The sequence below is a fragment of the Oryza glaberrima genome, chromosome 4, assembly GCF_000147395.1.
Source record: "Oryza glaberrima chromosome 4, OglaRS2, whole genome shotgun sequence".
NCBI lineage: Eukaryota > Viridiplantae > Streptophyta > Magnoliopsida > Poales > Poaceae > Oryza > Oryza glaberrima.
In genome coordinates, this window is record NC_068329.1 from 6,928,317 (window position 1) to 6,954,678 (window position 26,362).

Sequence of the window (26,362 nt, forward strand, 5' to 3'; positions counted from 1 at the left end):
TTATCAATACTCATCGCATTGTCATAAAGTGTATACTATTAACGCCCAATTTTGATGGTTCTGATTTATGTGTAGAAATGAAAAGGTTGTTGTTCTAACTTATTTGAAGTTCCAGATTACTCCGATGAAGCTCTTTTCTTTAAAGCAGAATAATGGGCAGAAAATGAATTTACTGCAGGAATTGTAAAGCCTGTTAAATGAAAATTTTCAGGGGTATTTTGGGATGAAATTTGACCCCTTTTTTCTTTTTTTTTTTGGCTTATTTTCATGAACATTCTCTTATAGTTGAACAAATTTCTGAGTTAAGATAGTTTTGTCTTAGGAAGTGTATATAATTACAAACAAGAAATGAATAAATAATTATAAACAATGAAAAACTAGCACCAAAGTCAGGCAGGAGATAGAATATCAGAGTGTCTTGGAGATGTCAAGTTCAAAAATCTGTAAATTACTCATGCCTGCTTTTGTGGCATTCACATTGTTGATGAATTTTCATAAGAAAGGGATCCTCTGGCTTAACTACATTTAAATTGAGCCACTGATATGTGAGACATAGCAAAGCGGGATCCACATGCCAATGAATCAACTGCATGTGCTGTTAAGTTAGAGGGATCTGCTTTTCAAAGACTAAAATTTTATTTAGAAATAAGATTCAGAACACACATTTGTTATTATCAACATTACGAAGTGGAATTGATCACATAAATATGGCCACCGAGAGTGGCCAAATTGAAGCATCATACAACAGCAGAAATAGAAGATCATACTGTTACTCATCAGTAAATCCACCACTGAAGAAGACCCAGCTTATTCTCCTCAGATTTATCTACTCATCAGATGACCCCAAGGCTTCCAACTTATCAGATGGAGTGACAGCAACTCTTCGGTTCTCACGCTCGCCTTCTTCATCGCTGTCGATCTTGCCTAGCGGCGACGAGAAGTCCAGCCGCATCCCCTCCATTACGTCCTCGTAAGATTCAGCGAGGTCCTGGGAGGTCAGCTGATGATACTCCACCAGCTGAATCAGGCTCTGGTTTTCCCTGGACAGGTTGGCGTTCTCCTGCGCCAGTCGAGATTTTTCCGCGAGCAGAGCCTCCAATTGCAGCCTCACCTGAAAATTTTGTCCGGAAATTGTTAACATACTAACAAATAAAGTATCATTAAACAAAAATCAACAGAAATAATGTCAACCAAGATGCTGAATTTTTCAGCCTGTCTTACTCAATCTTGACTGCCAAATGCTGGGGGCTGCCCAAGTAGTGTGACAGACTAACAAATCTCATTAAACAGAAATCAAGAGAAGTTATGTGATCCAAGATGCTGAAATTTTTTCAGGCTGTTGAAATTGTTGGATGTGAAACCCAAGTGGTCTGACAAATCAAGAACTGAGGCCAGCACGAAGCCATAATTACCAGGTCATCTTCTTCAGGGGGAACTCCATTGTCATACCCCTCTCTGAGCCTCTTGTTCTCCTCCTCAAGCAAACTGCATCTCTCCTGCATGAAGTGCAGCTCCGATTTGATGTTCTTCAGCTCCCTCGCCAGAGCAGCCGCTCTTCCGGCCATCGAGACCGCCAGCTGCATAGACAGTTCGCACAAAATTGATCCAAATCAGCTTTCTGAAATAACCCAAACCAACCGGAAAAAGATCATGTGGAGGAGCTGTTAATCTCCCAACTGACATTTCTGGCACGCTTCAGATTGGTGCTCTTGGCGACCTCCGAAGTGGCCTGAATGCCGCCGTTCTCCTGACGCAGTTTCGCATCCGCAGCTAATTCTTCTTTCTCTGAACCTTCACCTGAATCTGCTCCGGCTACCGGAGTCTCGCCGTCGAAGCTCACCGTCTCAGCCAAGCTGCAGCGCCGCTTGGCTTTCGGCTCCTCCTCCTCATCACCTCTCTCGCATTCCCTCGCCTGGGAAGAGCACGTGGCGAGCGCATTCACTCCCTGAGCAAGAATACCACCGGGCACATCAGATCTCCACAGAAATTAATACTCCTACAACAACATCGAATTGCAGTGGAGAAGAAGCAAGCGACGCCGGCGGCGTGGATCCCGAACCTTCTGCGCGGCGGTGAGGGTGTCGGAGAGCTGCGCCAGCGAGGCGGCGACGGAGTCGAGGCCACGCACCAGCATCAGCGAGTCCTCCCTGAGCCGCTTCCCCCGCTCGGATTCCACCCCGCACTGCAAAGATCGCGCCACATCAAGATCCAACTCCCCACGCAAGAAGAAAAACCAACAAACAAACGGGGGACAGCAAAAGCGGCTCACCGTGGCGGCGGGGGGAGCGACGAGGCGGCGGTCCTCGAGGATGGTGTCGACGCGGGTGCGGAGGCGGTCCCAGAAGCGGTCGTCGGAGGCGGGGCTGAGCAGCGGCGCCGTCGCGTCCATGGCGGAGGAGTAGCGCAACGGCTAGTTTTTTCTCTCCTCGCGTGATGTCTTCGATTGGTTTGTTGGTTTGACTGGAATTCGGATGGATGGGGAGGCGATGGAAGGGATCGCGGTGGGCAAGTGATTTTTAAACGGGGGAACGGCAACGGTCGAATTTAATTGGTCTTCGAGTTTCGCCGGTATTTTCTCACGGGTTCCGGCGCGGCGTTTTTACTAGGGAGGTACGCGCCTGGGTGGGGCCACTCTGTCAGGGGAGTCCGCGTTGATGGCTACACACAGGTGTGAGTACTAGTATTATAGAGGTTGTCCATTTTACGGAAAGAATTAATTTCTCTTCTGCTCCATTTATTAGGATCAGTTTAATTTCTTTTAGCTCTTGATTCTGGATTTTATCCCCACATAAAACAAGTAGCTTAACGTGTGTATATATAATGTAAAAGGTACGAGTTCATCCTTAATCCTGCAATCCTTTTAACGCGTGGGACCCACCTGTCATCCTAAAAAGTAACCACGCACCAAGAAAAATAGAAAAAAAAGCGCGCCGCTAACCTCCGCCATCCCCACGTCGCGCCGCGCCGCCCTCCCCACGTCGTACCTCCGCCGCCCGCCTCACCCGCCGCACTCCCCTCTCCCCTCTCCCTCGCGTCGCCCACCTCCCCTCGCCGCACTCCCCTCTCCCTCGCATCGCCCACCTCCCCTCTCCCCGCTGCCTCAGGATCTCCTCCGCGCCGCCGCCGTTCAGTCGTCGTCGCCGATTCTCCTTCGCCGCGCACAGCCGTCGTGGCCTCAGGTTGCTTGCACCTTCTCCCATGCTGACTAACGGCGTCGTGGCCGCCGCCGCCATCATCACCGGCACCGACCTCTCCTCTCAGGTGTGGTTCTCTCTCTGTTAATTTGTCTGTTAATTTGCATCCATTCACTCAAACATAATTCGTTAACATGGTTCACATAATCATACCATTAATCTTTAAACGCCAGATAACCGAAAACATCATGTTGAGTTTTGAGTGGTCTCTCCGAGAAATGGAGCCTGAAGAAGCAGTAGACAATTGATTTTGTTACCAAATGATTCACTTTTGTTCTTTTGCTACATAAGGTGGAACATTTTTTATGTTTTTAAATTTCTATTTATATATATTCCAGTGTATGACAGATTTGGAGCCTCCAGACAAGCAGGCTGATGCGCAACTTGCTCTGTGGTGGTTAGCACCGAATCATGTAGTACTAATGAAGCTAATTAGGCGCAAGAGGTAGAGGGAAAGGGGTAAAATTCCCCGTTGATGCAATCTGTATTATTTTAGATGTTAAATGCCACGGATCAATTCGTCTGTCTTCCTCACGATGGCTGCCGTTTTCAGCTGCTCTCCACCCTGATTGCCATAGACCTTCCTTCCAGGTGAGAGGTGGGGCAGAGGCGGATCATGCCTGATGTCGGGATGTGCGAGTAAATTAGAGGTATAAACATAAATGTTATTCTGAATGTTTATGTTGGTATTGATAGATTATCAGATTCTCTAATGAAATGTATATCCTTTTACTTTGCCTCTATATTTGAATGCACAATAGGTTAGGTTAGGTGCTTTCGGTCAATATATAGTATTCAATTTTTTTATTTGGTTGGATTCATAATTTTGACTGATTTGATGAAAATTGGATTGAAGGGTTGAAAAGGGCGGCGAAGTTGTGAAGAGCTGATTCCAATCCTCGGTAAAACAAAATATTCCCCTGCATTTGGTAGTATAGGCAGTCATTTTTTTTACTGAAATCTATTTGAAAATTAAGAAGTATCTTTACACATAGGATGAACTGAAATTAAATGGAATTGATTCGTCTGCTTTTCTATCTCCTGTAGGTCTGACTTTGGGATCAATTGACATATCTCTAAAGTGCTGCAGTTGTAGTAGGGGTCTCTGTATAAACCACTCTTGAGCTTTCTCAACTCCAAGTGGATCTATTGCAATCAACACAGTGGCTCTCCCTGCTGACCATGTATGTGTCTTACTTCTGAGATAAGTCTGTTTTAGTCGAATTTCCTATTTTTATTATAGGAAATATCCAATTTGAGAAATGAATTGAGATATTACCCTACCTACTCTGTTATATGGCTTCAAGTATTTATACTTGCTGGCATCGCAGCTTATACCTTCGCTTCGTATAGTAACAGATTCAAAGAGCACTGACCTTAAAAGGAAGAGAGCAAACAACTGGTACAGTTCCTTGAGCACTGAGCAAAAGGATTGGACATGAGTAACCTTCAAATTTTGGTGTTAGACTACACATATTCTGATTCTAAGTGTAATTAGAAGCATCTCTGCCAGTCCTTTATATGTTCCATTTACATTTGTGTCGTGCAATGTCAACTGCTGAAGGTAATAGTGTAGGTTGTGTAAATAACTGTATCATGGTTCGGCCTAGCAAGCCCGAGGAATAATTTGCTCTTTCTGTAAACAAAAAAGTTTGTGATCTAATTCTTTCTCAGGTTACTGTTCCCATTGACCTGCAGTCATCCGCACACATATACCTACAACAGCTACCATTCTCATGTGGATATGACTTGCAAAGTAAAACAGAACTTTGATGCATGAGCATACTTGATTTGATTTGTAATTTGCTCCTGCGTACCTATCTGAACTTTTTTGCCTGTTCAACTATTGCAGGGATTTATCATAATTAGCTAGACATTTTCATCTGAACATTTTTGTCTGTTGCAGCATTGCAGGGACCATCACAAGTACCTGGACATTTTCTCATCTACTTACAAACTAAAACAGAACTTGATGCTTGAGCATACTTGATTTGATTTTTAATTTTCTGCTGGGTAACTATCTGAAATTTTATGCCTGTTCAACTATTGCAGGGATTTATCATTAGCTGGACAATTTGTTCTCTGAACATTTTTTTTTTCTGTTGCAGCATTGCAGGGACATCACAAGTGCCTGGACATTTTCTTCTCTACTAACATGCAGTAATTCAGTGCCTATCTATCATTTTCAATTTTTACAGTTCCAGATTAATGTGCCTATATTTATTTAGCTTCTCTATTTAAAAAGTTTTTTATCTGTTTAATCTTAAAAAGGCTTTCACATGTTTTTTTTAACAGAGCCACAACATGTTATTGATACAAAATGGTTTGATTTGACTCTTTCCTGCCACACATTAGAGGACGACCTGCCATGGTCGATGTTACAAACTTAACTGCTGCCAAGGATAGGAGAAAGCGTGACAGAGAGGTATGCTGCACTCCCTCTACAATCGTCACAGGTAGGGATCACTGCTATGTAATGATTCTGCTTTCTTTGCCACTGCTATTTACTTAATTAGTAACTATTGTTTGGGCATGCTATTAATGTTTCATCCTTTTTCCTAAATAGGAAGGGTGCCCATAAGAGATATCACAAATTATGCTGGCTTTGGTGCTACCAAGCCTATTCAGGTGCCACTGCTATTTACTTCATTAGTAACTATTGTTTGGGCATGCTATTAATGTTTCATTCTTTTTCCTAAATAGGAAGGGTGCCCATAAGAGATATCACAAATTATGCTGGCTTTGGTGCTACCCAAGCCTATTCAGGAACCGTGATACTGAAAGGTAACATGTTTGTTCCTAAAATTTCTGGATATATACATTAATAGACATCATGTTTATTTAGAACAAAGAGAGTTATGCCTCCTATGATGCTGCCCAAAAGAAATCATGTTGACAAACCATGAAATGGCCATAGATCACTACTTATGCTAAATGATGCATTTTCAGATTGGTTGGAGGCTTGGAGCTGTTTATTTCCCTTAATTTCAGCCTTCCTGATAAAAATGCATGCTGCCTGCTGTGCAGTGCCAAAGCTTTGATTCGAGACACTGTTGTAGGTAGCAATTTACGTGATGCATTGCATTAATTTTTTTTGACTGATGAAACCTGGACTCACTGAATTGAAGGAAAAACACATAGCTCTATTGTGCTTATATTCTTCTCTGTTGGAGCAGGTCTTCTATGGGTCTTGGAAGTGCTCATCCACTGTTTTGATCAGTGAAGGGGATGCTGTTAGTGATGGAGTTAGAACAAGACATAAAGGTAATGATCAAGTTAATCAGTGTTTTCCTTGCATTTTCAATATACACAACTTCATTCCGTGTAATTATATTCACGTTTTAAGATTGGTTTTCTCATTTACTCCTAATCATTGAACTTTTTGTGGTTTTGTGCTGCACATTTTCTGTTTTTTGCAATCCACGAAGCTGTTACATGTTCAAAACAAAATTATAGATGGTCCTGTACAAATATGAATGCTTGGAATTAGTGAATATAGTACTGTGAAAATTATGCCACCCAGCTAAATTTAGTGCCAATTGCAATTTCTTTTGCATGTATAATCTATTTTGATTGATTTATTCGGTATATGAATTGTGTTCTAGGAGCCTATATAAATGTGTGGTGTCAAATATGAATTTCATACTGTTCAACATGTACTATGATAGTCCAAACTTTAGCTGTTCATTAATGATTTTATTACAAATGCAGGCCGGTTTAACAGACCACTCTGTTTTTCTTAACATTTCAATGTATGGGCAGTATTTGCTATGAATTGAGCACTTGTGTTGGTTGCTTGCAATGCATTTGTAGTTTCCTGCCAACCAATGCATATTGTCATCCTCAGTAACTGCCATGCTGCTACACACTGGATAAGCAACTGAAAATCAATAATTTTCTTTTCTTATATTTAAGATCAATCTGATATTTCTTCACATAAGGGCTACTGGCCGTAGATAACAAATTTCGCACAGGAAATATTCCAATATTATGTCAATTGCTATTTTGCAGGCAAGCATCTATGGTGCTTGAGACCTACTTTCTTATTACGTCACCCAATTTTGCTTGAACAAGAGGCATGCAAAACATTTGAAGGTAGTCAGACATAATTTTATTCAAAGTAAATTTCACAGAACTACATATATTTTGAACAAATACTTTGCTTTGGGCCATATGAGCTGGACAAATTATGGAAGGACTATAGCACACACTGCAAGAATCTATTGTTCCTTTAGATATCTTTGTTCATTGCATTAGTAACCTGTGCGATTATTTATGAACAGGATGGATCATGATCAACGACAGAGGGTGAGCTGCGCCATGGGTCGTGAATCACCGTTGCTATTGCCTCCAACTTGTCGCTGGAGCCACGCGCCCAACAGCTAGAGCCAAGATGAATTCCTGAGAGAGTATGTATGTATGGACGTGCCTTGCACGTGCACGCTCACTAGTTCTTAAAATTGGAACACTTTCTTAAAAACACTGGGTTGGGCATCCGATCCTGGTTAAAAAATCGAATACCCGCACCACTCACTTATATGTCCTTATTTCTCTCTTTCTAGGTCTCTATCCCCTCATTCTCTCTCTTCTCTCTCTAAACCTCACACCACATACATGAAAAGGTTGCGGTGATGATGGTATTGTTGTTTCCATGGCCGCCTGGTGGCGATAGTGACGGGGAGAACGACTGTTGTGGCGGGCAGAGTAAGAAGACATCTAGGAGGTCGCCAGTGGAGAGGAGGAGGGGGATGACCCCATCGTGGCGAACCAGCGATGAAGGAGATGAGCGATGAAGGAGATGGCCGTTGCTATGGACTCCGACAATGAGGAAGGCAAGATCATCGAAGGTAAGGAGCACCGGGTCACTACGTCATAGGCACGAGTTCATCGAAGGAATCTTAGATCCAGCCATCGGAGAGTAAGAAGGACCTAGATTTGGATTGGCATATTTTTTTGTCATTTTTTCCATGTTTCATCCCATATATGTTTTACATGTTTCTTTGTATTATATCACAATATTTATGCATAAATTCTTTTGGTGTTACATATTTTTTCTTACTTCGATTTGTAGGGATATGTTGATGTTTCATCAGTTGAAGCTTGATGTTTCATTTACATGAGTGGAATGTTTCAATTATTATTGTTTCATCATTTGAATCGTCCAAAACATTTCCGGTCAAGTAGTGAAATATTTTTTGAGTAATATGTGTGCCTGATTTGCAGTCAATTCAATACTCCCTTTGTTCCCAATACTCTAAATGTTACTAATAAGCTATGGCATAATACATTATCAATAACTATAGAGTTATTGCATAATATTCTATGAATAAATATACAATTAAATTCATATGAAATATTTTCAAAATATAAATCTAATGATGTCATATGTGTGAAACTAAACATATATATTTGAAATTAATTACTATTCAAAAGTAGTAATTGTTGATTTTCCTTAAAACATGGACATTCTTGTAAGCTAGAGCATATATTTTTCTACTCAACTCCAAAAGTAGGCTATGGCCTATGAAGTTCATTGATAGATTTTCAGTGATGATATTCTGGAATATCACTAGGAGTACTATTCCTAATATAAATTTCGCATTTCGTAAACATGATAATCTTTATGTGATATTTGCTTAAAGGGGTAGTACTAACCGAGCATAATTTAGCAAGAAGTAATTGAAATGGTTGTACCAAATATTGTTTTCTATGCATGATGAAACTGTCCAACATCTATTCTTTGACTATCATATTGCCAAGTTTTTTTGGAGAACTATAGTTGTTTGTTTGGGGGCAATTGTTTTATTTGAACTTGTTTTGAAAATTAACTACCAATTTGACCATGCTTTTCATAGTTTGCTTATTTGACCCTGCTTTTGAAAATCGAACATGTTGTTTGACTATTCCGTTAAGATAAGTTAACAGTGTTATGTAAGGTGCAAATAGTCCCATCCTAGTACGAGGTTGTTTTTTTTGGGACGGAGGTAGTAGATTTTTTGGAGGGTCGAATAGATAGGGTTCAACCCTCTTCGAGGGTATTTTGGTCAGTTCAAATAGTAAATATATTTCATTTCTTTTCCCTAAATGAAACCCAACGGTGTATAGAAATAGGGTTAGACGGAATGTTCAATTTTGAAAAAGAGGGTCAAATGAGCATACTCGAAAATACAGGATCAGATTGGTAGTTAGGCTTTAGAATGGGGTCAAATAAGCAATTGTTTCTATTTGTTTTGGTATGTAGATACCAAGTAGTTTCTCTCATATGTTTAGAAAGCAATCATAGTATAAAGCAACCAGCAGTAGTAGCACATTATTCACATGTGCTAAAACCTAAGACTTGTTCTAAAAGTGATCGATAGGTGTTCTGATCAGATGATCAATCGCGCCTTATCGATGATTAATCGGACGATCAGATTTCTGATCGAGCTGATCGAATGAATGTCCTTGATTAGAGTCAAGGGACCAATTAGGACAATTAATCGTGATTGATCGGACGATCAGATAACATTGCTTCCTAAAACATGCAATAGGCACAACCTGAGATTGTAACATCTACAAAATTCCAAACCAACAAAAGATATATGTAAGGTTCTTACGAAATATTGGGAGTCATCCATCCGACCCCTCTCCACGCCTTGTGTGTAGCACGTGCCCAGCACTTGAGAAAAATCTCCATACCTAGAAAACCCAAAAAAATAAGGACCGGAAAAGGAAATCATTTAATAAAGAAAAAGCTATCATGCTTAATTTATGCTTCATCCACACTCCCAACCTATTTCAAAACATATATACCCATAAAAAATAATCTCTTTAAAGTTCAATCTCCTTTTGCCACATATTATTAGTGTTTTTTTAGAAACAAATCAGTATCATATAATGTTCTATCACAACACTATGAAATTTCAAACCTAAATTCAATCTTGATCAACAACGAGAAATAGAAGAAAGGACCAATTCGACTTTAAAAAAAAATCTTGTGCGATTTTTACCAACACATTGTTTGTGTTGTGCCTAAAACACTAATAATTTCTCATATATTTTATAAAGTGTAACTTAATTTGACCAAACCACAAAAATATAGGGAAAGATGAGAAGGAAGAAGATAAGAATGATCATAGGTAATAGTTGGCTTGATTTTCCATCTTGGTTATTGTTTGGAAAGCTGAATTTTCCGTGCTAGGCTAGGATCTTAAGTTCTTAATACAAATTCCTAACTAGAATTTTGGACTTATCCACGGTGTTCTGACTCAACTACAGTTGGGGATGCCATGTTGGTATTTAGATTTGTCGGGAGCTAGTGTTTTCCTACTTCATTATTTAAAACATTTTTATCCTTAAAATAAAATATTGGAATATTCAATAATTAGTGGATGACAAAGATGAACACAACACAAAATTAAGTTGAAATATGCACCTTTTCCATGTTTTAAACACGGTAATCCATTTTTCCATCTTGTACTTTGACTGGGTTATTGTACTTAATGATTGAGGTAGCATGAAACTCCTGCGAAAACTCCATGACCCAAGCTCCCAATGATGGGTAAGTAGCACAAGTACTAGGTAACTAAGAAATTTTAATGGTGTCCTAAACATACAATTAGTCAATCATACCACCCAAACTAGTCTATCATGCCACTAAATTTGTCTCTCATCCATATAATAAATAGCTATAAAAATTACCTAAATCAAATTTTCAATATAACCATCCATTCATATCTTAACTAAAAATTAACAATACAATATATATATATATATATATATATATATATATATATATATATATATTCACAAATATCAAAGATCCTACAAGCACATTGCACACATGTAACACTACAAGCCTCAAATCCGCAATTGCGAAACTTAAAATAAAAAATTTGGGCAAAAAATGGTTTCTAGGGTTACTCTTTGATCTACAAATTCAACCAATTTAAAAAAAAATGGTGGAATGGAGGAGTATACCTTGCTCTTCGATTTTCCCAAGAAATCCTAAAAAACGGCTCCGAATTGAGTAGATTCGAGAAGGAGATGTGAGAAGGGGGAGAGAGGGGAGGAAAAATGTTCAAGCTCGGCTGGGGGGCGAATGGGTGAGCAGGGGGAGAGGGGGAAGGTTAAGTCCCCCCACCTCCCCTGCCCCTAGGGGGATGGCGCGTGGTGTGGGGAGCACACCAGTGTGAGGGGAGGGGGTACTTAGCCTCATTGACGTTGTCCCTCTAGGTGCCAAGTCTGATCGGTGGCTCCACTGAGGTGCCACGGTGGTAGGGTGATGGCGCTAGCGGCACTGACACCGTCACGTAGGACGATAAGACCATGGCACCAGCATCGCTGGCGCACCAAAAGATCTATTTCTGCATTAAGTTTTTCTAGAAGTCTGTTTGTAAAAAAAATATCAAAATGTAAAAAATCCAGCTTGTTAGCAAGCATACATATCACTTCACAGTGGAAAAAGTGGCTTCTCTCTGGTGGCAAATTTGTAGGACTAAACTTATTTGAAGAGTTAGCTTTTGTAAGAGTGACAACTATATAGTTAAATATCCAAAAAAAAAACGTGGCTGCAGTAGAGTGAGAGGGAAATGAATGGGGAAGATTGTGATGGCGGTTGGGTAACCTGCGAAAGATAGTGAAAGATGAGATGGAATAATAACGACAATTAATTAAATAGCCAAGCTTGTTTTTCAGTCATCGTTATCGTCTGGAAAGTTGATTTTTCATGGATTGGCTAGTTTTTTATAAGTTCATAATTTGAATTCCTAGTTAGTTTATAAGCTGATATTTTAGACCTTTTTAGGCATTTAAATTCGACAGACCCATAGTGTTCTAACTCAACTACAGTTGGGGATGAGTTGTCGGGAGCTACTGTTTTCCTCTTCCATTATTTAAAACAATATTTTGAAGGGATATTTTTTCAAAGGGTTAAAATGAAAACTTTGGAATATTCCATAATTACAGGATAAAGATGACCACGCAGCATGAAATTAAGGCTGAAAGATGGTCATTTTCCATTTTTTAACACAGTAATCCATTTTTCTGTCGTATTAATTTGACTGGGTTAAATCTTGTACTTGTTGATTGATGTAGCATCAAACTCCTGCGAAAGCTCCATGACCCAAGCTCCCAATGATGAAGTTCATCTGGATTGGAAGAACCGGATCTTATCATATATGTGACCGACACAACTAAATGGAAGCCTTGTGGACCATGGGAGAGCGAAGTTTTAACATTGATCGTTACACAAAAACAAAACCACACATGTGCAATAATTTAGATAAAAATCGTAATAGGTTCTCCACAGACAAATTAGAGAAATACTACTTGACATGTTTTAACAGAACGACATGTAACATGTTTATATATCTCCTAGCCATGCCAACATGACAACATATAAATTTCTTCTCGAGATAATTTGAGCTAACTATATTATCCCGTATCAGTTATTTAGCCGTCGCATTTATATACCGGGACGTGGTCGGAACATATATTACCTGCACATCACGTATACTCCCAAAGGAGCACTTTTGTTGCGTTACGTACGCACAATCACCGCCAAAAGAAAAAAAAGAAAACACTCGATCAGAAGCAGCCGAATTTCACTATGCCGAACAGCAAAAACACAGTGTACTACCGCGCGTGGCCAGATCTACACCGGGACCAGATCGATCAATCGAGCGAGCGCCGACAGTTTGGAACCTGCAACGCAGCATCATCGATCGACCCGACCCGCGCGCGCGCGACCCCTAGACGACACACGTCAGAGGCGCCACCAACAGTTTATTGACGCGAACATGGGTGCCTCCCCGACTGGATAGAATCTCCCATGCGCCGACCGATCTGGACGCACCCCTCGCTCGTGTCCGTGTCAGCTCCCGAGAAGCTGCCCACATGCAGCACACCTCACACCGAACCAAATAACTAGCTACTACTTGCGTGCATGTGTTATCTACAGCTCTCCTGCCTATTTAAGCGACACTACCTGCCTTCTGAGTTTGGCCATTAGCAGCACATTCACCGGCAGCACACGCGCGCACACATGGCCGGCTCGTCAGCCGCAACGTCGTGTGCTCGGTTCCTGGCATTGCTGGCGACATGCCTCCTCTGGAACGAGGCCGCATCGTTCACGGCGTCCGGCTGGAACAAGGCGTTCGCCACCTTCTACGGCGGCAGTGACGCTTCAGGAACGATGGGTAAGTTCGTAGCTAGCTAGCTACTGTAGCTAGGAATGGATCCATCGTGCAATCGGTGACGTTGGTTCATGTGCATGCGTGTCGTCGTGTGTGTGTGCAGGTGGGGCGTGTGGGTACGGGGACCTGTACTCGACGGGGTACGGGACGAACACGGCGGCGCTGAGCACGGTGCTGTTCAACGACGGGGCGTCGTGCGGGCAGTGCTACCGGATCATGTGCGACTACCAGGCGGACAGGCGGTTCTGCATCTCCGGCACGTCGGTGACCATCACGGCGACCAACCTCTGCCCGCCGAACTACGCGCTCCCCAACGACGCCGGCGGGTGGTGCAACCCGCCGCGGCAGCACTTCGACATGGCCGAGCCGGCGTGGCTCAAGATCGGCGTCTACGTCGGCGGCATCGTGCCGGTGATGTACCAGCGGGTGCCGTGCGCCAAGCAGGGCGGGGTGAGGTTCACCATCAACGGCAGGGATTACTTCGAGCTGGTGCTCGTCTCCAACGTCGGCGGCGTCGGCTCCATCCAATCGGTGTCGATCAAGGGGTCGAGGACCGGGTGGATGGCCATGTCCAGGAATTGGGGCGTCAACTGGCAGTCCAACGCCTACCTCGACGGCCAGAGCCTGTCGTTCAAGGTCACCAGCAGCGACGGCCAGACGCTCACCTTCCTCGACGTCGCCCCGGCGGGCTGGACGTTCGGCCAGACCTTCTCGACCTCACAGCAGTTCTCGTAAGTAATTAAATATTAATGAGTTATTACTGGTCCATTCATATATGTGTTTAATTCCGAGCGTATATTATCATCGGCGTCGGCGTGTAAAGACTAAAGATATATTACTAGTAGCTGTTTGGGTTGCCCACAAGTTTGGAGCATGCGCGCAAGTGTTTGGTGTGGCGAGCTATATATATGATTTGCAAGCTAAGGACACCTGCTTTTTTCAATGCGAATTAAAACGGTATATATATGTACAGTTTGCGAGGTGCTTGCCAATCGATGATCGGCATTCTTTACTGTAACGACCACACAAGGAGTTTTCACTTTCCTGAACTATTACTGTCCATAGTTTCGTCCATCTGATTGGCTAAAAATATGACCCCACATATTTTTTACTTATTTAGTTATTTGTTTCCTTGCTACCTCATTTTGTTCACGTTGTTGAAGATAATTCTTATAAACATGACGATCACCGACTTTGTTCACGCGGAATTAGTTGAGTACTGACCGGTTGAGGATAAAGCCATTATCACCGCATTTAGGCTGAGTTCGGTAGCAAGAGTGCCCAACTCACTTCCCTATTTTTCCGCACACGTTTTTCAAAATACTAAACGGTGTTTTTTTAAAAAAAAATCTATACGAAAGTTACTTAAAAAGATCATATTGATCTATTTTCAAAAAAAAGTTTAGCTAATACTCCCTCCATCCCAAAATATAATAATTTTTAGCACTTAGAATTTGTTCCAAAATATAACAATTTCTCCATCAACCAATCACAACCCTCCATCATTCACTTTTCCCACCTAGCTCCACTTCTCAACTAATCACAACCCCTTCATACCTCCATTTCTCCAACTATCACTGGTGGAGAAACCGTTTGTAGTCCCGGTTGGTAACCCCCCTTTAGTCCCGGTTGTCCAACCGGGACTACGAATCCGGGACTAAAGATAGCTATCTTTAGTCCCGAGTGAAATAACCGGGACTAAAGATCGATCTTTAGTCCCGGTTCGTGTTAACAACCGGGACTAAAGATCGATCAGCCACGTGGCCGGCCAAACCATCTTTAGTCCCGGTTTGTGTTACCAACCGGGACTAAAGATCGGTGCACCATTTTTTTTTGCATGGCCCTGTTTGCTGCATGGTTGGTTATGTGTGTGTGTATATAATTTAAATCACTTAACATTTTATGTGCATATATATATATATGTTACCAAAATATATATTAACACAAAAGTAAATGTGTACATATATAAATATATATATACATGCGTATATAGTACAATTCTTTTGCTCGGTAGCTATATATAGCTACGACTTCGACGCCGGCATTATGTCAAAAGAGGAAGGACCGACGTTATGAATTGTCGATCCGTCGTAGTAGAATTCACCGTCGGGATTAAAGACTTCTTCGTTGATGAATTCCATCAGTTGTTCTTGAAAAGCCATGATAAAATCCTTGTGTGGGAGATTATCACTCATGTGAATACGCTATCATTCGAAAAATAATGACGTATCAATATATGAAATTAATAAACAACTTAACAAATCGATACGCAATGAACTTTTGAATGGTTTATGTATACGTACATCGAGCTCTCGTGTTGTGCATATTTGGTTTGATAGGCAGTGGGCATACTCGCATACGTAGTAGCCGCATAAGTTAGTTCCCTGGTCCTGCTTTGCACACTACATGAGAAACGATGAGAGATTTAATATACTCTTTATATTAATTGTAATTAGAGATTCAATTCAATATAATTTTGGATCATGCATGTACTCACTGGAAAATGAAACCTCCGTTCAAGTTTTTCTTTCCAAGTCCTGCGGACCAATTGACGGAACCGATCCCAAGCCCTACATATGCAGTTGCAAGCTATGATTAATTATTACCTGAGATCAACATAATAGCAATAGATTCCCCGCGACTTTGGAATAGATGGCATTATATTACCTGTCTATCAGTTTGAAGACCTTGTCAAAAATCTTCTCCTCTTTATTCATTGAGTCGTACACAGTGACTCTGCATGTGTCCAAGTCGAAGAATAACAGGACCCAGTGGAATCTGGAATATGCGTGAGATGAGATATATATGATCGAAAATGTACATGCTATATGTATGGGAACGAAATTTGTTCGAACGACAATAAAAACTCACTCTGTGTTGTACGGCAGCAGTATGTACGTCTTGAAATGCTGCTGCGTTAGGAGATGGATAAGATTGTCCTATGTGTCTTTCTCGTACTTGTCGATAATTTCGGTGTTGATTTTCCGAGGGTCGATGAACCCAGTATCGTAGACCCTCCGCCGTCGGGCCCTTTGAATCTCCATTCTACAACGATGAAAGGAAAGTATTATTGCTTACATATATGCCAGGAGCTAATTATTGAACGAATCAAATCGAACTCAAAGATACTCACAAAATCCATGCGCTCAGAAGAGAGTCGTCGAGGGCGTCCAACTGGTACAGATCGAAGAGATCCTTGAAATGGATCCAGAGAACATCTTCTCCTTGCAAGAAGTTGGGGTTTCTGATCCTCGCTCCGAACATCTCTCTACACTTGGCGCTCATTTCCATGCACCGTTCATGGAATTTGTACATCTGTGTCGGTAGGGACTGCAGCTGTTCAGGTTTGACAAGCAGTTTACCGAGTTCAAACTTGTATGTCACTTCCGCCTTCGAGATTGGTGCGCCTCGAACCAACTAATCCACAGTTAGACCGGTGTCTGCAATGAATTCCATTATGCCAAAATCTTCGCCGGTCACCAACGGCTCGACCTCTTGGTTTGGTTGTTCTCCAAGCTAATGGACTGGTTTGGACTTCTTGTGATAGGCTCTCTGAAGTGTTCGGTCATAGTCCGATATCTGTAACGCCTCCTTGTTTGTTGTGGACATTCCCTTGAAGAAGTTCTTCACGCTCGGGTCAATAGGTATCTTCTTTTCAGGACTCCGAGGCTTGAGTTGCCTCTTCACCTCTCCTGCCACATAAGCATCAAGCTCCTCTTGACTGCAATCGTACGGTGGCTCCTTGTTTTTGGTGGCGTCAACTTTCACCTTTTTCGTTGCCCTTGTGCGAGCAGGCGGTGGAGCTTGGCGAGACCTTGTCTTGGAGGTGCAGGCGGACACGGTGGAGGTGGAGGAGGCGGAGGAGCCGGAGGAGATGGTGCAGCAGGAGGTGGCGGAGGAGCCGGAGGAGATGGTGCAGGAGGACGTGGCGGAGGAACCGGAGGAGATGGTGTAGGAGGAGATGGCGGAGCCGGAGGAGATGGTGCACGAGACGCCGCTTGTCGCCCAGGAAGGATGATGTACCGCTTGCGCCATAGTATGATGGCGTGGCTTGTGTCTCGTAGATGCGTCTCACCGTCTCCTCCTGGGTAATCCAACTCGAGGTCCTCGTACGTGGCTTCCACCAGCTCAACTTCGACCCTCGAGTATCCTGCTGGAATCGGCCTGCAGTGGTAAGTCCCGGAAGGGTCCGTTGGGATGGCCATTCCCGACGCCACCTTCACGTGATGAGAGGTTATCTATTAGTAATCAACCTAAGCAGCAACTTGCGGAATGTACAAGTCAAAAATCATCAAACTACGAGCATACCTTGATTGATAAGTTCTTGAAGGGAATATGCAGCTCACATGGTGTCCGTTGCATGATCTCATCAATGGGGCAGGTGGTTTCGTCATGGGTTTGCATGGCGTCCATGCTCTGTGATCCGACCTGCCCCGTTGAGGCGCAGCTGCTACGATTGCCTGATGGGCTGACCATTGCAGGATGAATTTATGGCTGGGGATCCTGGGACCGATGTGCGGCCATACGTTCATCCACCTTCCTTGCCACCTCCTCTTGCATGCTGAGCTCGTAGCTCGATACCCTGTACTCAAGATCTGCAATCTTCGCCTCGGTATCTCTCTTGCTCCTCATCCGACTCCTGTACGTGTGGATGTCCTCCTTAAATCCAATCTTCCAGGGAATCACGCCTTTCCCTCATGTTCGTCCTGGATGTTCGGGAGTCTGTAGGGCGAGTGACAGCTCATCCTTCTCTTTGTCGGGTCGGAATGTACCCTGAGAAGAGGCTACCACTACGTTCGTTAGTCGACTGGCAGCCTCGCGTATCTGATCACTGAAGACAAGAGAGCCATCAACTGGGTTAAGCGTTCCACCATGAGCATAGTACCAAAACTTCGATCTATCCGGCCATTTAGCGGTGGCCGGTTCGATACCCCTCTCAATCAAACTTGCCTCCATCTCCTCCCAGTTCGACATTGCGACGCTATATCCGCCTGACCCCAAGTGGTAACGGTACTTCTTCTTGGCGGCATTGTCTTTGTTTCTGGCCATCATCGCTTGCCCTTGTTGCCCTGTCTTGTAAGCAACGAACTCGTCCCAATGATCCCTTAGCTTTGGGAATACGTCGAAGTTCGGTGTTAGTCCCTTCAGGATGTATTTCTTGTAGAGATCTCCCTTGAAGCTCTGGAACTGTTCTGCCATTTTCTTCAGAGTCCACTGTTTCACTATGTTCTCCGTACCCGCGGGTAGCGTGAACGTCTCGAGCATTGTGGTCCACAGCATCTCTTTCTCTGAGTCCGGGACAAAGCTGTCATTATCCCCGCGTGCCCTTGTTCTGCGCCAGTACACCGTGCTAACAGGCACGTTGTCCCTCACAACCCAACCGCTGTGGCGTACAAAATTCTTGGCTGCTTCTGCCGGGGCACTAGGTCGGCCGTCTTCGTCCACCTCAGTTATGATGTGACGACCCTCTGTCTTCTTCGCGGCACCTTGTTGTCCGCGTGCCCTCTTCTGTCCAGCTGAGGGATGACTTCCACTAGCCTCCTCCTCATCGTTCCCATCCTCGTTCCCCTCCACATCCCTCTCCACGTTCCCCTCCTCGTTCAAGTACTGGTTTGGATCCTCGTTCCCCTCTCCTTCATTCCAGTACTGGCTGCTTCCCTCTGCGATTGTATCGTATAGTATCTGTTCCTCATCGCGATCAGCCATCTGTGCATACAAAAAATATTTGTTAGGTATATAGGATGTATTTGCGTACCGTAATATTAAAACTCTGCTAATCTTATATTAAATCTCTAATAATCTTATATTAAATCGCTACTAATCTTATATTAAATCTCTACTAATCTCATATTAAATCGCTACTAATCTTATATTAAAATTGTAATAATCATATATATATATATATATATATATGCTAAGTCTAATAATCTTATATTAAATGGCTACTAATCTCATATTAAAATTGTAATAATCATATATATATGCTAAGTCTAACAATCTTATATTAAATCTCTAACAATCTTATATTTAATCTCTAATAATCTTATATTAAAATTGTAATAGTCATATATGCTAAGTCTAATAATCTTATATTAAATGGCTACTAATCTCATATTAAAATTGTAATAATCATACATATATATGCTAAGTCTAACAATCTTATATTAAATCTCTAACAATCTTATATTTAATCTCTAATAATCTTATATTAAAATTGTAATAGTCATATATGCTAAGTATAACAATCTTATATTAAATCGCTACTAATCTTATATTAAATCGATAACAATCTTATATTAAAATTGTAATAATCATATATGCTAAGTCTAACAATCTTATATTAAATATCTAACAATCACTTCTTTACATCACTTGCCTGCACGAATTCCTTCGATCACTAGCTACCACTTCGTCTTGAGGGACGACGACGACGTCTTCTCTGCAACATTACCAGGAAAATGTATTAGTCTAAACGGGCCAAGTTACATATATAATCATATATATATATTACCAGTAAATCGTATTAGTATAAACGCGTTCGTTCTCACACTTTTAGTACAAGTGCATTCACGTTCGTAAGCGTTTCGTGCACGTTCGTTCACGTTTCGTAATCGTTTCGTTCACGCTCATTCGCATTCGTAAGCGTTTCATTCACGTTCGTTAACATTTCGTTCACGTTCGTTCGCGTTCGTTAACGTTTCGTGCACGTTCGTTCGCGTTCGTTAATGTTTCGTTACGTTCGTTCGTGTTCGTTAACGTTTCGTTCGTTCGCGTTCGTTAACGTTTCGTCCACGTTCATTAACGTTTCGTTACGTTCGTTCAGCGTTCGTTCAAAGGTCGTCCACGTATCGTTCACGTTCGTTCACGTTCGGTCACGTTTCAATCACGTTCGGCAATGTTGGGCGCGCACGGCAGTGGCGTGGCGGTGCGGCGGTGGCGTCGGGGCGCCGTGGGCCGGCCCGGTGGCGTGCGGGCGCGGCGGCGGCGGTGTTGGGGCCCAGCGGCGTGGGGGCGCGGCGGCCGCGGCGTGGCGAGCTCGAGGCGGTGGCGGCGGAGTGGCAGGGGCGACGGCGTGGCGTCGCGGCGGCGTGACGTAGCGGCCCGGCGGCGTGGCGAGCTCGAGGCGGGGGCGGCGTTCGTGGTAGTGGCGACGGCGTCGTCGGCGGCGGCGGCCGCGTCAAAGTCGGTCGTCGGCCGTGGAGAGAGAGAGAGATCAAGGTCGAGATCGAGAGAAAGAGAGTCAGCGGCGGCTCTCACCCAAGTGATGCGGTGGCAGCATCTGCGGCGGAGGCGGCGAGGACCGCCAAGCGACGGCGAGAGACGACGGCGGTGTCGGCGCGGGGTTGCCCTAGGCACGGTGGCAGCAAAGGAGAAGCCAAGATCGAAAAACGTCTAAGTGTTGGTGGAGAAGACGAGGGCGCACCGAGAATATATATACCCCCGGATCTTTAAGTCTCGGTTGGTGAGAACAACCGGGAATAAAAATATCTTTACTCCTGGTTGGTAACAACAACCGTCTTTAGTCCCGGTTGTTGTTACCAACCGGGAGTAAAGATATTTTTACTCCCGGTTGTTCTCACCAACCGAGACTAAAGATCTTTTTCCGCTATTTCCAAATTCTTTTTAAACCCGGTTAGGGTTAGGAACTGGGACTAAAGATAATAGAAGCTGTGTCTTGAATTTCATTGCATATGTGTTTCTAAAATAGTAATTAATGCATTACAATTATTTAAAGTCGAACAATTAATGATAAAACCTTCGAAAAGTTTTTGTTGTACGTAGTAGAATGCGTGGATAATATATAATAAGCACATGAATGATTTAAAATTGTTAAAAATTCTAATAATCATATATAATTAGCATATGCATGATCTTAAATTGTTGAAAATTCTAATTAACATATGTAAATAGCACATGCATGATTTAAAATTAATACAAAATCTAATATCATATATAATTAGCATATCATGATATTAAATTGTTAAAAATTCTAATTAACATATGTAAATAGCACATGCATGATTTAAAATTAATACAAAATCTAATAATCATATATAATTAGCATATCATGATATTAAATTGTTGAAAATTCTAATTAACATATGTAAATACCACATGCATGATTTTAATAAAAAAATCTAATAATCATATATAACTAGCATATCATGATATTAAATTGTTGAAAATTATGATTAACATATGTAAATGCCACGTGCATGATTTAAAACCTTTAAAAATTCTAATAATCATATATAACTAGCATATGGATGATTTCAATTTGATTAAAATTCTAATAATCATACATAATTAAAAAAAATATAATAATCATATATAACTAGCATATGGATGATTTCAATTTGATAAAAATTCTAATAATCATACATATTTAACATATGCCATACAACAATTGATTTGTATGGATATTCAGTACATCCAACATAGTTTACATCGTGTACAGAACAAATATGGCAATACATCGGCGGTGACGGTTGACCGCACGTACTTTCTCCTCACTATTGTTCCTTCCTTGTGATCGCTACGTGAGTAAGGGGTGTCTTCATTTGATAGGAGGATGCTAGGGTCAATCATCACCGTGAAAGGGGGTTGCCCATCAAACTGATTGTAATCCTCGTCAGTCTTGTCCTCTACTCCGACGATTTTTCTTTTTCCTGGGAGAACCACGTGGCGCTTCGGCTCGTCAGGCCATTTGCCCTTTTTTCCTTTGCTAGACATGTCCTTGACGTAAAAAACTTGGGTTACATCATTGGCAAGGACAAAAGATTCGTCCGAGTATCCAACCTTGTTAAGGTCAACTGTTGTCATCCCACTGTCATCAATCGTTACGCCTCCACCAGTCAACCTAACCCATTGGCACCAGAACAGAGGGACCTTGAGAGGTCCATAGTCAAGTTCCCATATGTCCTCGATGGCACCGTAATACGTGCCAGTTGTACCATCGTGTCCCATGGCATCGATACGAACAGCACTGATCTGATTTGTGCTCTTCATGTCTTGGGCCCTCGTGTAGAATGTGTACCCATTGATTTCATATCCCTGGAATGTCGCGATCGAGCCAGATGGTCCCCTCGCCAGGAAGGCCAGTTGTTGGTTATTCGTCTAGTTACCCATGAGATGTTGTCGCAGCCACGTGGAGAAAGTATTAATGTGATGCCTTGTAATCCATGCATCAGACTTACCGATGTTTCTGGCGCGAACTAGAGCCAAGTGCTCCTCGATGTAGGGAGCCACCAATGAAGATTGTTGCAGCACCATGAAATGGGCTTTACAGAATAAATTGTTGTCTACTGTCATTATTGCTTTCCTTCCGAGAGTCCCCTTTCCCCGTAGTCTCCCTTCATGGCGTGATTCAGGTACCCCGATTAGGCGAAGGTCTTCGATAAATTTTACGCAGAATTCAATGACCTCCTCTGTTCCATACCCCTTGGTGATGCTTGCCTCTGGACAAGCACGGTTACGAACATACTTCTTCAGAATGCCCATGTACCTCTCGAAAGGAAACATGTTGTGTAGGTACACAGGACCGAGAATACCGATCTCTTTGACAAGGTGACAAAGCAGATGCGTCATTATATTGAAAAATGAAGGTGGAAATATCAACTCAAAGCTGTCAAGACATTGCACCACATCATTCTGCAGGGCTTCTAATCTATCAGGATCGATGACCTTCTGCGAAATTGTGTTCATGAAAGCACATAGCTTTGTTATTGTTGCCCGGACATTGTCTGGGAGGATATCCCTTATTACAACTGGTAGCAGCTGTGTCATCAACACGTGACAGTCATGAAACTTTAGATTTGTGAACTTCTTCTCCTTCGTGCTTATTATTCGCTTTATATTCGTGGAGTATCCAAACGGTACCTTGATGCTCTCCAAGCATTCAAACATACTTTCCTTCTCTGCCTTGCTAAGAGTGTAGCTGGCTGGACTCAAGTAATGGCTTCCTTTCTCCTTTGGTTCCGGGTGAAGGTCACCGCGTTGTTCCATATGCTTCAGATCATTACGTGCTTCCAGTGTATCTTTTGACTTTCCATATACACCTAGGAAGCCAAGAAGGTTTACGCAAAGATTCTTAGTAAGGTGCATCATGTTGATTGCGTGGCGGACGTCCAAGAATTCCCAATAGGGTAACTCCCAAATATAGAGTTCTTTTTCCACATCGCCGCGTGACCATCTTCGCTCTCTATAGGCTGGCTGCTAAGCCCTTTTCCAAACACTACTTTAAGATCTTTAACCATAGCAAACACTGTTTTCTCGCTGCGATGTTTAGGCTTTGTACGGTGGTCCGCCTTATGTTCAAAGTGCTTGCCTTTCTTCTGTATCGGGTGGTTTGCTGCAAGGAATCGACGATGACCCATGTACACAACCTTCCTACAGTGCTTAAGATACGTACTTTCTGTTTCATCCATACAGTGAGTGCAAGCCTTGTACCCCTTGTTAGACTGCCCGGATAGGTTGTTAAGTGCAGGCCAATCGTTGATGGTTACGAACAGCAGCGCTCGTAGTTTAAACTCCTCCTGTTTGTCCTCATCCCACACGGGGACACCTTCCTTCTTCCACAACAGTTTAAGATCTTCGACCAATGGTCTTAGGTACACATTGATGTCATTACCAGGTTGCTTGGGGCCTTGAATTATAATCGGCATCATTATGTACTTCCTCTTCATGCATAGCCACGGGGGGAGGTTGTAGATACACATCGTAACGGGCCAAGTGCTATGGCCGCTGCTCATCTCTTCAAAAGGATTCATGCCATCCGTACTTAAACCAAACCGTATGTTTCGTGCGTCCTTTCCAAAGTCTTTAAATTTTCTATCGATGTTTCGCCACTACGAACCATCGGTGGGGTGTCTCAGCATCCCGTCCTATTGACGCTCTTCAGCGTGCCATCGCATCATTCTAGCATTCCCCTTGTTCCTGAACAAACGCCTTAGCCGTGGTATTATAGGGAAATACCACATCACCTTAGCAGGAATTCTCTTCTTCGTTAGTTGCCTGTCAACTTCTCCTAGATCATCTCGTCTAATCTTGTATCGTAGTGCTTTGCAAACAGGGCATGCTTCTAGGTTTTCGTACTCCTTACCGCAATATAGGATACAATCATTCGGACATGCGTGAATCTTCTGAACTTCCAGTCCTAGAGGGCAGACTATCTTCTTAGCCTCGTACATTGTCTCGGGCAACTTGTTTCCCTCCGGAAGAATGTTGTTGACGAGTTTCAATAAATCGCCAAATGCCTTGTCACTAACACCATTTTTTGCCTTCCATTGCAAGAACTCCAGAGTGGTATCAAACTTTTTGTGCCCCTGCTCGCAACCTGGGTACAACGACGTTCTGTGGTCCTCTAACATCTTGTCCAATTTATGGGCCTCCTTTTCACTTTCGCAATCCTCCTTGGCGTCCTGCAACATCTAACCAAGATCATCCGCAACGTTGTTACCATCAGCATCCCTTTCCTCCTCGCCCGTTTGATTTCCTTCAAATCCAGCGTACTGAGCAAAGTCCGGAATATTGTCGTCTTCCACTTCATCTTTTTCCATTTCAACACCTTGCTCTCCGTGGGATGTCCAACAATTATAGCTTGGCATGAACCCTGACTCAAACAAGTGGAAATGAATAGTCCTGGATGCAGAATACTCCTTCTGATTCTTACACTTATTGCATGGACAACAAATAAAACCCTTTTGCCTGTTAGCTTCGGCCACTCTCAAAAAATAATGCACGCCGTCAATAAACTCTTTGGACCGCCGGTTAGCGTACATCCATTGCCGATCCATCTACATGACATGAAAAAAAATCGTACACACATAATTATTCGTACAATAATGACAGTCATACAATAATTATAAAATAATTACAAACTCTTTCAACAGTCACACAATAATGACATATCATTATTCATACAAATATTATGAAATATTACACCGAATAATTATATATTTACTATTTATAAAGTTTTAAACTAATATTAATGTGTTGTACTTATTTTAATTTTTCATTTTACTTTGTTTTCTATTAATCAAGATTAACTTTCACTATATTTTCCTTCTCAACTATTTTATAAAACCTTCTTTAGCAAATAAACTAAATTTCTATATATTCTTTCTTCTCCACACAAATTTTCTCTCTCATCAACTAACAACAAAATTTTGGAGACAAAAAAGTGTGCAAAACATAGCTCCAAATGTAATATGAAAAAAAAAACATTGGAGGATGAAGTTGCTAACCTTTTAGGCACCTCCGATTTGTATATAATCACCAAAATAAATTCACTAGAAATTTTGGCATGACCTCCCCTCTTTTTTGAAGAAATTTTGAAGCTTCCTCGAGCTGGAGGAGGAAGAAGTCATATATATAGGGGTGGGACTTTTGTCCCGGTTGGTGTTATGAACCGGGGCTAAAGATCGCCGGGATCTTTAGTTCCGGTTGGTAACCGGGACTAAAGTTACGATCTTTAGTCCCGGTTGGTGTTATTAACCGGGACTAAAGATCCCGGGGGGGCCTGACAGGCCCTGGCAGCATTTGAACCGGGACTATAGATGATCTTTAGTCCCGGTTGGTGTTACTAACCGGGACTAAAGATCAAATATGCCCGTTACCCTTTTTAACCGGGACTAAAGATCATCTTTAGTCCCGGTTTTTGTTGCAACTGGGACTATTGTGGAATTAGCCCGACCGACGAAAGATGGTTTCTCCACCAGTGTATAAAACTTTCTATATTCTGGTTCTGGGACGGAGGGAGTACCAGAGTGCTTAACTAATCACAAGCTCTATACTCCCTCCGTCCCAAAATATAATAACTTTTAGCACTTAGGATTTGTCCGAAAATATAACTTCTCCACCAACCAATCACAACCCTCTAAAATTCACTTTTCCTACCTACCTTTACTTCTCAACCATTCACAACCCCTTCATACCTCCACTTCTCCAAATATAAAATTCTCTATATTCTATGAAGGAGAGACCTACCTCCAC

The 26,362-nt window shown here is 42.4% G+C and overlaps 2 protein-coding genes and 1 long non-coding RNA gene across 24 annotated transcripts; 2 read left to right on the plus strand and 1 right to left on the minus strand.

Moving 5' to 3' along the window:
* Positions 1-492: 492 nt before the first annotated feature.
* LOC127770325 (uncharacterized) lies at positions 493-2,504 on the minus strand. The gene is made up of 5 exons (XM_052295992.1): positions 2,270-2,504; positions 2,060-2,182; positions 1,682-1,945; positions 1,413-1,577; positions 493-1,111 (listed from the first exon to the last, which is right to left on the minus strand). The coding sequence occupies exons 1-5, from the start codon at positions 2,387-2,389 to the stop codon at positions 827-829; spliced, it is 957 nt and encodes a 318-aa protein (XP_052151952.1). The 5' UTR covers positions 2,390-2,504; the 3' UTR covers positions 493-826.
* Positions 2,505-2,828: 324 nt separating this feature from the next.
* LOC127770487 (uncharacterized) lies at positions 2,829-8,240 on the plus strand. 22 transcript variants are annotated; one of them, XR_008016999.1, is made up of 15 exons: positions 2,831-3,261; positions 3,368-3,639; positions 3,748-3,844; positions 4,051-4,096; positions 4,242-4,378; positions 4,526-4,596; positions 5,101-5,207; positions 5,303-5,354; positions 5,490-5,650; positions 5,898-5,978; positions 6,144-6,253; positions 6,371-6,458; positions 7,206-7,289; positions 7,478-7,603; positions 7,757-8,240. It is a non-coding gene; the product is annotated as an uncharacterized LOC127770487 (long non-coding RNA). The 22 variants fall into 22 exon arrangements; XR_008016998.1 differs by having other exon boundaries at positions 4,548-4,596; XR_008017001.1 differs by having other exon boundaries at positions 4,554-4,596.
* Positions 8,241-13,159: 4,919 nt separating this feature from the next.
* On the plus strand, positions 13,160-14,482 carry LOC127770486 (expansin-A1). The gene is made up of 2 exons (XM_052296224.1): positions 13,160-13,372; positions 13,473-14,482. The coding sequence occupies exons 1-2, from the start codon at positions 13,219-13,221 to the stop codon at positions 14,102-14,104; spliced, it is 786 nt and encodes a 261-aa protein (XP_052152184.1). The 5' UTR covers positions 13,160-13,218; the 3' UTR covers positions 14,105-14,482.
* Positions 14,483-26,362: the final 11,880 nt, after the last annotated feature.

What these genes read in the sequence shown, in the direction of transcription:
- LOC127770325 (XM_052295992.1), bottom strand. Translation starts at nt 2,389, where the DNA reads ATGGACGCGACGGCGCCGCTGCTCAGCCCCGCCTCCGACGACCGCTTC. An exon ending in ATCTGAAGCGTGCCAGAAAT is followed by an intron (nt 1,578 to 1,681) that starts GTCAGTTGGGAG and finishes CTGTCTATGCAG; the next exon opens with CTGGCGGTCTCGATGGCCGG. An exon ending in CCCCTGAAGAAGATGACCTG is followed by an intron (nt 1,112 to 1,412) that starts GTAATTATGGCT and finishes CAAAATTTTCAG; the next exon opens with GTGAGGCTGCAATTGGAGGC.
- LOC127770486 (XM_052296224.1), top strand. Translation starts at nt 13,219, where the DNA reads ATGGCCGGCTCGTCAGCCGCAACGTCGTGTGCTCGGTTCCTGGCATTG. An exon ending in TGACGCTTCAGGAACGATGG is followed by an intron (nt 13,373 to 13,472) that starts GTAAGTTCGTAG and finishes GTGTGTGTGCAG; the next exon opens with GTGGGGCGTGTGGGTACGGG.